Genomic DNA, 17,073 nt, shown 5'->3' with positions numbered 1-17,073 from the left:
CTGAATGAAATGAACTCACATTTGGAAGATCTCTCATGTCATTGATGATAGACTCCAAAATGGATGACAATGTCACCATGGGGTCTGTCCGGCGCCGGTGAATGGACTTATGAGGTCTCTAAGGAAAAACAAGAAATCAGAATGCTTCTTTAGATTAAAAAAAATAAATAAACGCCAATACATATATAGTTTGGAAACCCTGTAATGCACAGTACACGTAATTCTCAGGGCAAGGCCAAAGGGAGAATCTAAGGCTATATCAGGGCCATGGCTTAGAGGGCTGGGGGAATTAATGAGAACCCTATGTGGTCAGAAAGCAGGCAATGCCAATACTCACATTTAAATAGTCACAGTGAACAGTGGTTCCAACTCGCCGTTTCTTCTTGGGAGGAAGTTGCTGCTTAGGGAACTTGAGAACCAGAGATTTTCTGCGAACCTCATCTGCACTGCAATCAATAACACTTTCATAGCGTGCAGTCCCTATTTCTAGTCCCCAGAAAAAAAGCAACTACAATGAAAAAGTCCAAAGTACCTGAGCATGAGCCTGGGGAGGAAAAAGCCAAACCAAAGGCCAGACATCCACATTCTAAGGCTCAGATCAGGCAAGGCCTCATAGGATCTCCAAATTAATAAAAAACTAGGCAAGCCACAACTTCACCTCAGTTTCCTATTTGGATGATAAGGGAACTAGGCTAAAGGAATTTCAAGAATCCTCCCAGCTCCAACATTCTATCTTTGGGTTAAAAGGCTAGGAAATTTAACTTACTCAGAATAGAAACAAAGAAGAAATTAAAGCAGGTTTGAAAAGAAAAACTAATTTGAGTCTCCCTCAATCATTAAAAGCCCATCCACCTTTTTCCTTTCCATCATATGGGATCAAGTTACTACATTTTCCTTTTCTAATGTGCTTCAAAACATGACTACTATAGATATTGATAAATTAAATTAACGAGGATGGAAAACAACCCTCAAATCTAAACAGAAACAGAAACAAATGAATATAACTGCATATCAAATTAATTAAAAATTATATACTCAAAAAAGAAGTTAAATATATTTTGAATAGAATACCCTGACTGTACAACTTCAGTGGCATATAATCCAAGGACAACTAATTACAGAAAACACCTTGAACCTACTGTACAGATTTGCTGTTGGTAGTAGTATTGGTATTGTAATTCTCAAACTATTTTGTAAATATCATAGGCCAGAGCAAGATGTTGGGAACCAAAGAAAGGATACCAACATGAAACGGAGGAAGATGAGGAAGAAGCTGTAGATACAATTTGAATTGGAGGTATTGATATGAAGTTGTGATTTACAATATATGTATATTTCCTAGTTCTGTCTACTAAGAGCCTAGAAGCAATGACATCTCAGTGGCAATGAGTATACCTAACACCTAGATATTGTTTTCTAAATACCATTCTCCAATAAAAGGAACCAGGAATCCCTGAGAAATGGCTGATTCTGGGTCTGGGACAGGGAAATTTCAAGGATAGCCTGGAACATCTCGTGCCAAAAAGCAAAGAAGTTTTCAAAATTTATAGGGTCATTTCCAAAGGACACAGGTCAGGCCTGAAGGGATCAAATTTGGGACAATCTGGCCATCAAAATTAATAATGATGTTAATAGATCTTAATATATTAAAGTTTCCAAAAGAAAGAATTTCAGAATCTATAGTAATACCCAAACAAAAAAGGGAGGGGGAAGCTCTTTACAGAATGCCAGTTAACGTAGAAAGAATGAAAAGAATTAGAAAAACCACCATTAAGCAACCCCCAATGTAATAACTCAGTTATCAGGTAATGATCATCAATGGATGTTAAAACTATTGAGAGAAAGATTGTTAGCAGGATAGACCGCAGTCCCTAGTGACACCTTGAAGGCAGCCTCTGAGCAGAGGACCCAGCTGAGCTGTGCCCAGACTCCTGACCCACAGAAACTGTGAGATAATAAATGTATGTTGTTTCAAGCTACTGCAAAAAAAAAAAAAAAAAAAGGGACTTCCCTGGTGGTGCAGTGGTTAAGAATCCATCTGTCAATGCAGGGGACATGGGTTTGATCCCTGGTCCGGGAAGATCCCACATGCTGCAGAGCAACTAAGCCCAAGAGCCACAACTACTACTGAGCCTGCATGCCACAACTATTGAAGCCCACGCACCCTAGAGCCCATGTGCCACAACTACTGAGCCCGCATGCTGCAACTACTGAAGCCTGCAATGCCTAGAGCCTGTGCTCCGCAATAAGAGAAGCCACTGCAACAAGAAGCCCACGCACCGCGATGAAGAGTAGCCCCCACTTGCCACAACTAGAGAAAGCCCACGTGCAGCAATGGAGACACAACACAGTCCAAAAAAAAATTTTTTAAAAACCAGGATATTCACCCACATATTAATTACAATGGAAAAAACATACCTTTATTATAGAGGAATCTGAGGATTAACACTTTAATAAGATAATCAAAATACTGAGAAAACCTGACGTTATCTGCTCCCTGATGTGGTGCAGTAAGTACATAATACCACCTATGTTGTAATCTTGCCAAAGACATTTACTCTGAATATAATCAATGTGAAAACAGACAAATCCAGAATGTGGAATGTTTTATGAGACCATTGGCCTGGACTCTTCAAAACATTCAAAGTCATGAAAACCAAAAAGGTGGGGAGGACAGTTGTAGATTAAGAGAGACTCAAAATACTTAATGTTTGAACTGGAATTGGATCCTGAAGGGGGGTGAGGGGCAGGCAATAAAGGACATTGACACAGCTGGCGAAATTTGAATAAGGACTGAATATTAGATCCTATTGAATTAATGTTAATTTTCTTACGTGTAGTAATAGTATCATGTTTGCCAATCTTTATTCTTTATGTGTGCTAAAGAATCTGAGTGAAATGCCATGATGCCTAAAACTTCCAAATGTTTCAGCAGAAAGAAAATGTTTTAGATATATAAAGATGAAACAAATGTGACAAATGTTAACAGCTGGTGAATTAAGAGGAACAACAAACTTTATTATTCCTTCAGCTTTTCTGTAGGTTTGCAATTTTCAAACTAAAAATTTAGGGGAGAATTTGTTTTATTTAAAAACTTTTCTACTTGATTATCAAATTCTCTGAGAGCAAGAGACAGATAAGTATAAGCATAGTTTGTCTCCTTAATCTTTTTGGATGGTCCATTATCAGAACATCTGAGATCAGGGACCTTACAAATATTACAAGTGCCTGGAAGTAGAATGGGAAGAGCATCTACTATATGCCAGGCACTATACTACATTTTTTATACAGTCTCCCTCATTTTACCTTCATAGCTACCATTGTAAGGGTGATTTTATTTTCTAAATAAGGAAACTAAGACTCAGAAAAGTTAGGTAGCATGCCCAAGGGCAAGTGGTGGAGCTTAATGAGTGCTTCACAAGACTAATTTTCATTACTGGCAACAATTAGTGAGGAAAATCCATCAAAGTTCCTATGTCCTCAGTTCCACTTCAGAGAACACATCACATCCACCCCTGCCACCCATCGATACCACCAACAGATCTCTCCCACTTGCTATCTCTTACCTCTCAATTAGTTGCTTCCCTAAGACAATCTTGGTCCCTTCAACCTTGATAAGTTCTTCATTATCATTATGAATGACTGTCTTTTCCAACTCTTCCTCCTGCTCCTCTGTCATGGCAACAGGGTTGGAAGGTGGGGCATTTGTTTGATAATAAAGGGGGCAGAATTTGTTTGTTCTCATGTGCCCAATGGCACCACAAGCCCCACATTTCAGCTGCAAAAGGAAAAGTATCAACATGTCAGAGGTAAGCAGGCTTCTTCCTGTTAGCTTTAAGAAATATATAGAAGGTAGAAAAGAAACAAAGGCAGGCCCAGAAATTTTATTCTAACAGAATCGTTATACGCCTTTCAACCAGAAGGCACTAGACAAAAGTGCATGTATGGAAATGACACATTAAAAACAAAACGAAATCCAGAGACTGAACATTACTTTAAAAACCAAGTGAAGGAGAAAAGAGAGAGGATTTCTACCCCCAATTTAAGTTGTAAACTACGAAAATATTAAATATGCATAAGAAAGGCTACTGGAAGCCCAAGGCTGCATTCAGCTTCACAGGCAGCCAGCATGGGTGTATTCCCAGCCTCAAGGAAAAGGCTTAATAATACCAAGTCTCCAGGAATTCCCTGGTGGTCCAGTGGTTAGGACTCCGTGCTCTCATTGCAGAGGGCCTGGGTTCAACCCCTGGTCAGGGAACTAAGATCCCACAAGCCGTGCAGTGTGGCAAAAAACCCCAAAAAACAAAAAGCCGAAGTCTCCATCTTACTTTTGCAACTGCCCTCAGTTTCATCTGTAAAATGGATCAATACTGTATCATACAATACTTATATAATATCACATGGAAGAAAGAAACATTAAAATACTTAATGACCTCAGTACGTGTTAACAGCAGTTCCCATTTGTTGAGAATTTTAGTTTATAAAGTGCTTCCCATGCATTATATACTTTAATACAACACCAGTGTGAGATAGGTATCATTTTATAGAAGAGAAAACAGGTTTGGAGAGGTTACGGTCACAGAGTTACTAAATGGCAGAACAAGAACCTGAACCCAGATCTTCTGTTTCCGAGTCCATGGCTCTTTCCACTGTACCACAGTTGCCTCATTTTGTGATGCACGTTACAGTTACACTGCAGAGTAATATCTGGAATCCCACCTAAATTATGCAAAGCAACCTGTATTGTATGATTTTTTTCTGTTGCTTCTTTTAATACATGCAATTGAAAAACAAGATGTGTTCATGTATGTACATACGTGTACATGTTAAAAAAATCCACCACGCCTATCTCAACTCACAGAAAATATTTCCAATGGATGAAGTATAAATGACACCCAAAGACACCAGATCAAGTCTGGTGTTGTCAGTACCAGTCACAATAGTACTAATAACACCCAAGTGGCCACATCAATTCAAACTAGTTTTCCACAATACTGCCCTCATTCCCAGTAAGGGAGGATGCCAAAAGCTAAGGGAAAAGGTATGCTTTCTTAGTTATGATCACACCACATACACTTACTTTTAGGTCAGGACGCTCCTTCATTTTTTTGGGCTTCTTCTCAGGAGGACCCTTAAGCTTCTCCTTTTCCTGGTTTCGCTTAAGCCGCCTCAGTTGCTCTTGAATCCTCCGCCGTTCTTTTCGCATCTCTTCTCGATGCTGCTCATCAAAAAGGGCAAATTTGCGACTAAATAATGGGGAAAAAAATCACAGATCCATAAGCAAACTTAAACCAAGAACACTGTCCTGATAGCAAACATCTCAGGACTAAAGTAATCCATCAATAATGAAACAAAAGGGCCTACCTGGCATCCCCATCTAACCTGCTCATCATTCTTCCACGTGCAGAGAGGCACCTCTCTCAGAATGAGAAGCCCTGAGGAGTCCCTAAGATTTTTGCCAACCAACCAATGAAAATACAAAGGACCCAGTGGAACTAAACACATGCCTTTATTTTGCAGCAAATTTGGAATTCTCCCTGTGATTTGGCTTTGTTCAAACCCAAAGTTCTAAAGGCAAAATGGTTCCCAATTAAAACAGACTTCCAGGGACAACTGTGCAGAATCCTGTCACTAAAACTCAAGCATCGGGAGGAACCAAGATGGCAGAGTAGAAGGACGTGCTCTCACTCCCTCTTGCGAGAACACCAGAATCACAACTAGCTGCTGCTGGACAATCATCAACAGGGAGACACTGGAACTCACCAAAAAAGATACCCCACATCCAAAGACAAAGAAGAAGCCACAATGAGACAGTAGGAGGGGCGCAATCACAGTAAAATCAAATCCCATAACTGGTGGGTGGGTGACTCACAGACTGGCGAACACTTATACCACAGAAGTCAACCCACTGGCGTGAAGGTTCTGAGCCCCATGTCAGGCTTCCCAACCTGGGGGTCCAGCAATGGGAGGAGGAATTCCTAGAGAATCAGACTTTGAAGCCTAGTGGGAATTGATTGCAGGACTTTGACAGGACTGGGGGAAAGAGAGACTCCAATTTTGGAGGGCACACACAAAGTAGTGTGCGCATTGGGACCCATGGGAAGGAGCAGTGACTCCAGGGGAGGCTGAACCAGACCTACCTGCTAGTGTTGGAGGGTCTCCTGCAGAGGCGATGTTGGGGGGGCTGTGGCTCACGGTAGGGACAAGGACACTGGCAGCAGAAGTTCTGGGAAGTACTCCTTGGAGTGAGCCCTCCCAGAGTCTGTCATTAGCCCCACCAAAGAGCCCAGGTAGGCTCCACTGTTGGGTTGCCTCAGGCCAAACAACCAACAAGGAGGGAACACAACCTCACCCATCAACAGTCAAGTGGATTAAAGTTTAACTAAGCTCTGCCCACCAGAGCAACAGTCAGCTCTACCCACCAACAGTCCCTCCCATCAAGCCTCTTAGATAGCCTCATCCACCAGAGGGCAGACAGGAGAAGAAGGAAGAACTACAATCCTGCAGCCTGTGGAACAAAAACCACATTCACAGAAAGACAGACAAGATGAAAAGGTAGAGGGCTAATACCAGATGAAGGAACAAGATAAAACGCCAGAAAAACAACTAAATGAAGTGGAGATAGGCAACCTTCCAGAAAAAGAATTCAGAATAATGATAGTGAAGATGATCCAGGACCTTAGAAAAAGAATGGAGGCAAAGATCAAGAAGATGCAAGAAATGTTTAACAAAGACCTAGAAGAATTAAAGAACAAACAAACAGAGATGAACAATACAATAACTGAAATGAAAACTACACTAGAAGGAATCAATAGCAGAATAATTGAGGCAGAAGAACGGATAAGTGACCTGGAAGACAGAATGGTGGAATTCACTGCTGTGGAACAGACTAAAGAAAAAAGAATGAAAAGAAATGAAGACAGCCTAAGAGACGTCTGGGACAACATTAAACACAACAACATTCGCATTATAGGGGTCCCAGAAGGAGAAGAGAGAGAGAAAGGACCCGAGAAGATATCTGAAGAGATTATAGTCGAAAACTTCCCTAACATGGGAAAGGAAATAGCCACCCAAGTCCAGGAAGCGCAGAAAGTCTCATACAGGATAAACCCAAGGAGAAACACGCTGAGACACATAGTAATCAAACTGGCAAAAATTAAAGACAAAGAAAAATTATTGAAAGCAGCAAGGGAAAAACAACAAATAAAATACAAGGGAACTCCCATAAGGTTAACAGCTGATTTCTCAGCAGAAACTCTACAAGCCAGAAGGGAGTGGCATGATATACTTAAAGTGATGATAGGGAAGAAACTACAACCAAGATTACTCTATGCAGCAAGGATCTCATTCAGATTCCATGGAGAAATCAAAAGCTTTACAGACAAGCAAAAGCTAAAAGAATTCAGCACCACCAAACCAGCTCTACAACAACTGCTAAAGGAACTTCTCCGAGTGGGAAACACAAGAGAAGAAAAGGACCTACAAAAACAAACCAAAAACAATTAAGAAACTGGTCATAGGAACATACATATCGATAATTACCTTAAAAGTGAATGGATTAAATGCTCCAACCAAAAGACACAGGCTTGCTGAATGGATACAAAAACAAGACCCATATATATGCTGTCTAGAAGAGACCCACTTCAGACCTAGGGACACATACAGACTGAAAGTGAGGGGATGGAAAAAGATATTCCATGAAAATGGAAATCAAAAGAAAGCTGGAGTAGCTAACTCACATCAGAAAAAATACTTTAAAATAAAGAATATTACAAGAGAAAGGAAGGACACTACATAATGATCAAGGGATCAATCCAAGAAGATACAACAATTGTAAATATATATGCACCCAACATAGGAGCGCTCTCAATACATAAGGCAACTGCTAACAGCTATAAAAGAGGAAATTGACAGTAACACAATAACAGTGGGGGACTTTAACACCTCACTTACACCAGTGGACAGATCATCCAAACAGAAAATAAACAAAGAAATAGAAGCTTTAAATGACACAACAGACCAGATAGATTTAATTGATATTTATAGGATATCCCATCCAAAAACAGCAGATTACACTTTCTTCTCAAGGGCACACGGAACATTCTCCAGGACAGATCACATCTTGGGTCACAAATCAAGCCTCAGTAAATTTAAGAAAATTGAAATCATATAAAGCATCTTTTCTGACCACAATGCTATGAGATTAGAAATGAATTACAGGGAAAAAAACGTAAAAAACACAAACACATGGAGGCTAAACAATACGTTGCTAAATAACCAAGAGATCACTGAAGAAATCAAAGAGGACATCAAAAAATAACTAGAGACAAATGACAATGAAAACACGATGATCCAAAATCTATGGGATGCAGCAAAAGCAGTTCTAAGAGGGAAGTTTATAGCTACACAAGCCTACCTCAAGAAACAAAAATCTCAAGTAAACAATCTAACATTACACCTAAAGGAACTAGAAAAAGAAGAACAAACAAAATCCAAAATTAGCGGAAGGAAAGAAATCATAAAGAGCAGAGCAGAAGTAAATGAAATAGAAACAAAGAAAACAATAGCAAAGATAAATAAAACTAAAACTGGTTCTTTGAGAAGATAAACAAAATTGATAAACCATTAGCCAGACTCATCAAGAAAAAGAGGGAGAGGACTCAAATCAATAAAATTAGAAATGAAAAAGAAGTTACAACAGACACCACAGAAATACAAAGCATCCTAAGAGACTACTACAAGCAACTCTATGCCAATAAAATGGACAACCTGGAAGAAATGGACAAATTCTTAGAAAGGTATAACCTTCCAAGACTGAACCAGGAAGAAAGAGAAAATATGAACAGACTAATCAAAAGTAATGAAATTGAAACTGTGATTAAAAATCTTCCAAGAAACAAAAGTCCAGGAACAGATGGCTTCACAGGTGAATTCTATCAAAAATTCAGAGAAGAGCTAACACCCATCCTTCTCAAACTCTTCCAAAAAACTGCAGAGGAAGGAACACTCCCAAACTCATTCTATGAGGCCACCATCACCCCGACACCAAAACCAGACAAAGATACTACAAAAAAAGAAAATAACAGACCAATATCACTGATGAATATAGATGCAAAAATCCTCAACAAAATACTAGCAACAGAATCCACAAGACATTAAAAGGATCATACACCATGATCAAGTGGGATTTATCCCAGGGATGCAAGGATTCTTCAATATACACAAATCAACCAATGTGATACACCATACTAACAAATTGAAGAATAAAAACCATATGATCATCTCAATAGATGCAGAAAAAGCTTTTTACAAAATTCAACACCAATTTATGATAAAAACTCTCCAGAAAGTGGGCATAGAGGGAACCTACCTCAACATAATAAAGGCCATATATGACAAACCACAGCAAACATCATTCTCAATGGTGAAAAACTGAAAGCATTTCCTCTAAGATCAGGAACAAGACAAGGATGTCCACTCTCACCACTATTATTCAACACAGTTTTGGAAGTCCTAGTTATGGCAATCACAGAAGGAAAAGAAATAAAAGGAATACAAACTGGAAAAGAAGAAGTAAAACTGTCACTGTTTGCAGATGACATGATACTATACACAGAAAATCCTAAAGATGCCACCAGAAAACTACTAGAGCTAATCAATGAATTTGGTAAAGTTGCAGGATACAAAATTAATGCACAGAAATCTCTTGCATTCCTATACACTAATGATGAAAAATCTGAAAGAGAAATTATGGAAACACTCTCATTTACCAAAAAAGAATAAAATACCTAGGAATAAACCTACCTAAGGCGACAAAGGACCTGTATGCAGAAAACTATAAGACACTGATGAAAGAAATTAAAGATGATACCAACAGATGGAGAGATATACCATGTTCTTGGATTGGCAGAATCAACATTGTGAAATTGACTACACTACCCAAAGCAATCTACAGATTCAATGCAATCCCTATCAAATTACCAATGGCATTTTTTACGGAACTAGAACAAATCGTCTTAAAATTTGTATGGAGACACAAAAGACCCCGAATAGCCAAAGCAATCTTGAGGGAAAAAAACGGAGCTGGAGGAATCAGACACCCTGACTTCAGACTATACTACAAAGCTACAGTAATCAAGACAATATGGTACTGGCACAAAAACAGAAATGTAGATCAATGGAACAAGACAGAAAGCCCACAGATAAACCCATGCACCTATGGTCAACTAATCTATGACAAAGGAAGCAAAGATATACAATGGAGAAAAGACAGTCTCTTCAATAAGTGGTGCTGGGCAAACTGGACAGCTACATGTAAAAGAATGAAATTAGAACACTCCCTAACACCATACACAAAAATAAACTCAAAATGGATTAAAGACCTAAATGTAAGGGCAGAAACTATCAAACTCTTAGAGGAAAACATAGGAAGAAACACTCTTTGACATAAATCACAGCAAGATCTTTTTTCATCCACCTCCTAGAGTAATGGAAATAAAAACAAAAATAAACAAATGGGACCTAATGAAACTTCCAAGCTTCTGCACAGCAAAGGAAACCATAAACAAGACAAAAAGATAACCCTCAGAATGGGAGAAAATCAATGGACAAAGAATTAATCTCCAAAATATATAAACAGCTCATGCAGCTCAATATTAAACAAACAACCCAATCCAAAAATGGGCAGAAGACCTAAATAGACATTTCTCCAAAGAAGACATACAGATGGCCAAGAAGCACATGAAAAGCTGCTCAACATCAGTAATTAGTAGAGAAGTGCAAATCAAAACTACAATGAGGTATCACCTCACACCAGTTAGAATGGGCATCATCAGAAAATCTACAAACAACAAATGCTGGAGAGGGTGTGGAGAAAAGGGAACCCTCTTGCACTGTTGGTGGGAATGTAAATTGATACAGCCACTATGGAGAACAGTATGGAGGTTCCTTAAAAAACGAAAAATAGAATTACCATATGACCCAACAATCCCACTATTGGGCATATACCCAGAGAAAACCATAATTCAAAAAGACACATGCACCCCAATGTTCACTGCAGCACTATTTACAATAACCAGGTCATGGAAGCAACCTAAATGCCCATCGACAGACGAATGGATAAAGAAGTTGTGTTACATATATACAATGGAATATTACTCAGCTATAAAAAGGAACGAAATTGAGTCATTTGTTGAGACGTGGATGGATCTAGAGACTGTCATACAGAGTGAAGTAACTCAGAAAGAGAAAAACAAATATCGTATATTAACACATGTATGTGGAACCTAGAAAAATGGTACAGATGAACCGGTTTGCAGGGCAGAAGTTGAGACACAAACTAACAAAAAAACAACTAATACTAAACTTTCTTTGGGTTATTTGTATGGACATATGTTAATATAAATGTTTCAGACATGACATGAAATTTCTAAAAATCTTATATGTTCTGGTATAATGTTGTAAGTCATACTTCTAGTTATTATTTTAAAATGTGTATCTCAGAAATAACGAAATTTCCTTGTCAATTGTGTTATTATGAACTTTCATCAAATCTTTAACCATGGTCATTTTTAAGTCTTTTGTCATTTACAGACAGTTCTGGGTGTCCTCTGATGCTTTTGCAAACATGTTCCTATAAAAGGTTTTCATCTTCAAGGAATTCATGGAAAAGACTCTGACAAGTACAGGTTTCTGGTAACTGACTATACTGCTGAACTGAAGTGAATAAGCATTTTCAGAACTCTAATGTAAAACTGATGAATTCATAAAAGTGCTAACAAAAGATCAAGATGGGGCTTCCCTGGTGGCACAGTGGTTAAGAATCTGTCTGCCAACGCAAGGGACACGGGTTCAAGCCCTGGCCTGGGAAGATCCCACATGCCACGGAGCAACTAAGCCTGTGTGCCACAACTACTGAGCCTGAGTTCTAGAGCTCGTGAGCCACAACTACTGAGCCCGTGTGCTACAACTACTGAAGCCCGCACGCCTAGAGCCTGTGCTCTGCAACAAGTGAAGCGAGGACAATGAGAAGCCCATGCATGGCAATGAAGAGTAGCCCCCACTTGCCGCAACTAGAGAAAGCCTGCGTGCAGCAACAAAAACCCAACGCAGCCATAATAAACAAACAAATAAATATTGAAAAAAAGATCAAGATAAAAAAAATTAATTACATGGGACTGAGTGAACTAATGAGGATGATTATAATTTTTATGACTTTGTTTGAATTAAAAAAAGAAAAAGCCACCAGGATTCAGAGGCAAAAAATATACAAATCAATTTTCACTGCAAAGTAAAGGAGCTGTTATAGTGGAGGATTACTGGACTGAATGTCAATACTATGACATAGTATGAGTGTGTTTCATGTTTGGTAATTGCAATCATTGTTACTTTTGTTGTGGTCATCCATTTACAATGCTTGGTGTCAGTTTATCTCTTGTAAAAATAAAATACAGTGTGTGTGTGTGTGTGTGTGTGTGTGTGAAAAAAAGAATATTCAAATAATAAAAAATAAAAAAATATTTAAAAATTAAAAATATAAAAAACTCAAGCATCCACCCTCACTCCCTTCCCCATCATTATCATTCTTCTTATCGCACTGGAAAGTGGGGAGGGAGTCAAACTCACATGAATTCCTCATCTTTCGTGGTCCGTATACGCACATAGGCATCAATGACAGCTGGCTTTCGGACGGTCTCACAGCGAACATATTCTTTCCCCTCTTCATCGCGAAATGTGCGATAAATCTTGAGACAACGGCCGGTGGCAGAAGAGTTAAGGCTAGTCACAGAAGCTGTGTCATCATCTCTGTGATTGTTTCCTGATGCTGCTGAGCCTGCTGCTGCAAGGCAGAAAAAGATTTCCACAAATTCCCCCTACCACCCAAATGGCCATTTTCTTGGGGCTGAGTGGAGACCCTGAAGCTCAACATGCCACAGAACTATGTTTCTACAGAAAGCATCAGTCACCACCAGCCCCAAGAATACACTGAGTTGTCCTTTCCTGACTTCAATTTTACCACTGTCAGAGTTATCATTTTTGTAAGTACAGAAAGTTCTGAAAGGATCTCAAAAAACACGTTTGTTATATAGAGGACAGAAGAGCAGTAGCTGTATTCTGATTCCTCTGAACAACAGCACAAGAATAAAGTCCAAGCAGGAAGCAATTGATGGTCGCATTATAGAAAAGCACCCAGGGGAAAAAGATGGCACCACAGGGCTTCCCTGGTGGTGCAGTGGTTGAGAGTCTGCCTGCCGATGCAGGGGACACGGGTTTGTGCCCCGGTCTGGGAAGATCCCATGTGCCGCGGAGCGGCTGGGCCCATGAGCCATGGCCGCTGGGCCTGTGCGTCTGGAGCCTGTGCTCCGCAACGGGAGAGGCCACAACAGTGAGAGGCCTGCCTACCGCAAAAAAAAAAAAAAAAAAAAAAAAGGCACCACAGAAAAAATCCAGAGTTTCAAGGCCTAGCGTATGCTTCTCAAACTTTTAATATGAATGAATAGGAATCATCTGAGGATCTTGTTAAAATAGATTCTAATTCAGTAGGTTTGGGGTGAGACCTGAGATGCTGCATTTCTAACAAGCTCCCATGTGATGTAGATACTGCTGGTCCAGGACCACACTCGAGGAAAGGCTTTATCACATCTTCACAAAGTAGCCAGAACAACAGAATTACACAAAGCTTTTACAGGGAGGAAACAAAGGAAAGACTACTGTGAGTGAAAATAGTCATTTAAACCTTCATCTTCAGCCTTTATCCTCCCTCTCAGTATCTACAACCAAGTTTTCAATTGCCTGCTTGACATCTATACTGGGAGTATCATGGGGACCTCAAACACCACATATTACACCTTTCCTTCTTAAACCTGCTTCTTTTTCTGAAATTTACTACTTTAATCAATGGTACCACCATCTTTCTAGCAAGCAAGAGTGAAATCTTAAGGTCCCTTTGATTTTTCTCCTCTTTTCATTCCCAGTGACCAGATCCCAAACCAGTTTAGGCTTTTCTCATCCCCACCGTCAACTTATGCAATTTTGGGTTGGTGATTTTAAACTTTTTAGGGTCTAAGACTCCTTTAAGAATCTTCTGAAAGCCATATGGATCTTCTCAGAAAAGGCACATTTGCACAGAATTGTACATGTGATTTCAGAGGGTTCATTAACAATCCCCCAATTCATCCACAGATTCTGTATTAAAAACTCTTATCCTCTAGGATGAACGCCCAGAAAACTCAACTGATGTACAGCACGGATAGCCCTGGCTTGGCCAGGCCTAATACAGACAGAGGCCGTAGTGGACTGGCAACATCTCTTCAATTTGTGCCCCACAGACAAACCTACAGTCCAGTTTGCAGAATCTCTCTACCTCTTCTATAGCCTTTTCTACACTCGTCCCCTACTTCTTCTGCCTCCAGCTCTATCTCAGTTATTAGTGTGGTTATTTACACTTTCTTCATCTTTCTTTTTCTGGTCTGTCTGTGAAGTCACTACCCTCACCCAGTAGCATCCGCTGCAGTTCCTTCCGCTCCTGCTCCTCCCGCTCACGTGACAGCTGAGAGCTGGTTTTCTTATTCTGCAACATGTTCTCGATGTTCTTTCCCATCTCCTCAAAGTCACTGTCTTCAGCTGAGCTGCTATCTGTGTCAGTTGATAAGATTTCAGTTGATGACAAAACCCTAAAAAGAAAAAACAATGTTAAGAAGAGGGAAACATAAACGTGTAGAAACAACTGAAGAAATACAGTTTTAGTTTAGGCAAGAGTAGGAAATTGAGAAATCAACCTTAAAAAAGAAATATTCAAAATCCACTAAGACATGGGACCCTGAACAGAGAAGCTCTACGAAGTTTTCCCAGAAATTTAGTCACAAGGCAAGTTCAAAATATGAAATAGTACTGCAACTCTTTCACAATTCCTGGAAAAAGCCTGAGAAACAAATCAGTACATTGGTCATTTTAAATAGAGCATTACCATCCTCTAACCACTAAGCCTACTGTTGCCCATCACCACTGTAATGGCTGCCAGGCCCAAGTAGGCCACAAAAGTTGCCATGGAACCTAGCAGTTCTTGCCATTCAAAACCTTTGCCAAGCTGCTTTGAAGGGAGTAGGTACTCTAGCAGTATTATGAATAGACACCACCCTGAAATCTCAGATACCTGATCACTAGTCACTTTATTAGGTGACCTTCTCTTCACTATAAAATAATGTCTGGGACCCCTCCCCTTTCCAGCCTGGATTTTCTACAGCACTAAAACAACACACTTGTTCTGCAGGTCAAAGATGCGCTGACATTCCTCTTTGTAACGCTCTTGATGCTCAGCGACAGAAAACCTTGATCCACGGGCAAATTTACTCATGGGCCCCTCTCCAGAGCGGGCCTGTTCTGTTGACATTGTGCGTACTACATCGATCACTTCCCAGCGGGACAACTTTTTAATCTACAAGAGACACACACACACAAATCATTCAGGGATTTCAAAGGACAAACCAGGGTACACGGTTAGAGAGTTAGACCAAAAAAACCCCCCAAAAAACCAAAAAAACACAACAATGAAATCACCCAAAGCACGTTAAACAGAAAGCTTTGAGAAAGCTAACTCCTGAAAAAGTATCTAAGATCCAGTTTACCACAACCTACCCTACAAAATTCTCCAGATTAGTTCCCAACATCTGCCTCCAAGCTTTTCCCTCTCTATACAAAGCCCCTAGGAGCCTGTAAGTCTTCCTCTTCCACACCCACCTCTTCCTCAGGCACACCAAATTTACGTAGAAGTTGCTTGGCATTTTTCAGTGACAGGCGACGGAGGTCTGCATCTGTTCCTGTCACTGTCTTCTTCACTGGCTGAGGCTCCTTATCATCCTACCTCAGAAACAAGAGAGAATACTAGTAAAACTCTTTATAGTAGGCATTTAAGTCATCCTGTCAACATTTTAATGGCTTTCCAGATCCCCACCCATTCATCTCCATTCCTTAACCTCTATTTCTTCCTCCCTTGATTTTTAACCTCTAGAAATTCAGACAGTCTCACCTTCTGCTGTGTTGGTTTGTTTGGAATCTTCACATAGGAGAATCCTTCACCACACCCTGTGGGATCTGCCACCCCAGTCACCTCCAGGAGACACTTGCCCTTCATGGCAGCAATGAAGGCCCTTGTGGTGTTCCAAGGAGCAGTGCGAACCTGAGGTACAGAAAAAGATTCAAAGGGTGGTGGGAAACATTTGCTCTATGTCTAGCCATACTTAGAAGGTGAGGATAATTACAATAATGTACAATTTGATGCTTCCTTAAACTGCCCACAGAGATCAATAGTTTCATAAAGCTGCCCAGTACTCAGCCTGCTGTTCTTTCCTATGGTACTTAAATCATGATAATAAATAGAGGCCAAGCTCTCAGTCAGTATAAGTAGGAATATGTTGAACAGTGGTACCTTCAGCCCCATATCCCTTGGGTTTGACTGAGAGTTCTCAAAGACAGTGTTCCCCCCACCCTCATGATGCTCAAAGAGTTAAGTTAGATTGATGACCAAATTTGATTGTCCAATTGCTCAAACGCCTTCTTCAGAATGACTCTCACAATTAGATGATAAGCATGCTTTACAAAAGCACTGGCCCCAGTCCCAGTAGCAATAAATTAAAGTGTATTCTACCTCTGCCACTGGTTTGGTCAAAAAGGCCTGTCCTCTCCTGGGACCCTGAATAGTGTTCATCGACCCCATTAAATAATCAGGCAGTTAAGACAAGGGGAATGTGCTTGTCCAAACAGACCAGTCAAGAGTATAAATTATTAGCTAGAAAGAGACCAATTCTCTACTCGAAATTCAATCTTGAAGGCCATTCAACAGAATCTTTAATTTTGGAAATTCTTAGACATACACTCATTGTTAACTCCAACCTCAAAAGAATAGTACAACAATGCTTCTTTAGTCACTCTGCCTGACCTCACTGACAATCATTCACTCATTTAACAAATATTTATGGAATACCTACCACATGTCAAGCACTACTTTCTCAAGGACCTCATATTAGTGAGGGAGAGACAAATAAACCAACGAATTCAATACTGCATGATCAGTGCCAT

The 17,073-nt window shown here is 40.0% G+C and overlaps 1 protein-coding gene across 17 annotated transcripts in view; it reads right to left on the bottom strand.

The window, feature by feature from the left end:
* The window catches only part of TAF1 (TATA-box binding protein associated factor 1), a 103,186-nt gene that overhangs the window by 52,946 nt on the left and 33,167 nt on the right, over nucleotides 1–17,073 (bottom strand). For 16 of the 17 annotated variants that reach the window (XR_004486487.2, XR_007474914.1, XR_007474913.1 and 13 more), the window contains 9 exons: nucleotides 16,025–16,174; nucleotides 15,736–15,855; nucleotides 15,258–15,433; nucleotides 14,494–14,672; nucleotides 12,625–12,838; nucleotides 5,081–5,246; nucleotides 3,567–3,778; nucleotides 338–446; nucleotides 20–118 (listed from right to left, as the gene is read on the bottom strand). Coding sequence is in view for 14 of the 17 variants with exons in the window: in XM_049705075.1 (XP_049561032.1) it covers nucleotides 20–118; nucleotides 338–446; nucleotides 3,567–3,778; nucleotides 5,081–5,246; nucleotides 12,625–12,838; nucleotides 14,494–14,672; nucleotides 15,258–15,433; nucleotides 15,736–15,855; nucleotides 16,025–16,174 (1,425 nt within the window). In the remaining 3 variants the exon portion in view is untranslated. The remainder of the gene's footprint in view (nucleotides 1–19; nucleotides 119–337; nucleotides 447–3,566; nucleotides 3,779–5,080; nucleotides 5,247–12,624; nucleotides 12,839–14,493; nucleotides 14,673–15,257; nucleotides 15,434–15,735; nucleotides 15,856–16,024; nucleotides 16,175–17,073) is intronic. The other variant, XM_049705069.1, reaches the window with a different exon arrangement.

The sequence above is a fragment of the Orcinus orca genome, chromosome X (genome assembly GCF_937001465.1).
Source record: "Orcinus orca chromosome X, mOrcOrc1.1, whole genome shotgun sequence".
NCBI classification, from domain to species: Eukaryota; Metazoa; Chordata; class Mammalia; order Artiodactyla; family Delphinidae; genus Orcinus; species Orcinus orca.
The sequence above is the reverse complement of the archived record's forward strand: the minus strand, read 5'-3'. Positions and strand labels throughout refer to the sequence as shown.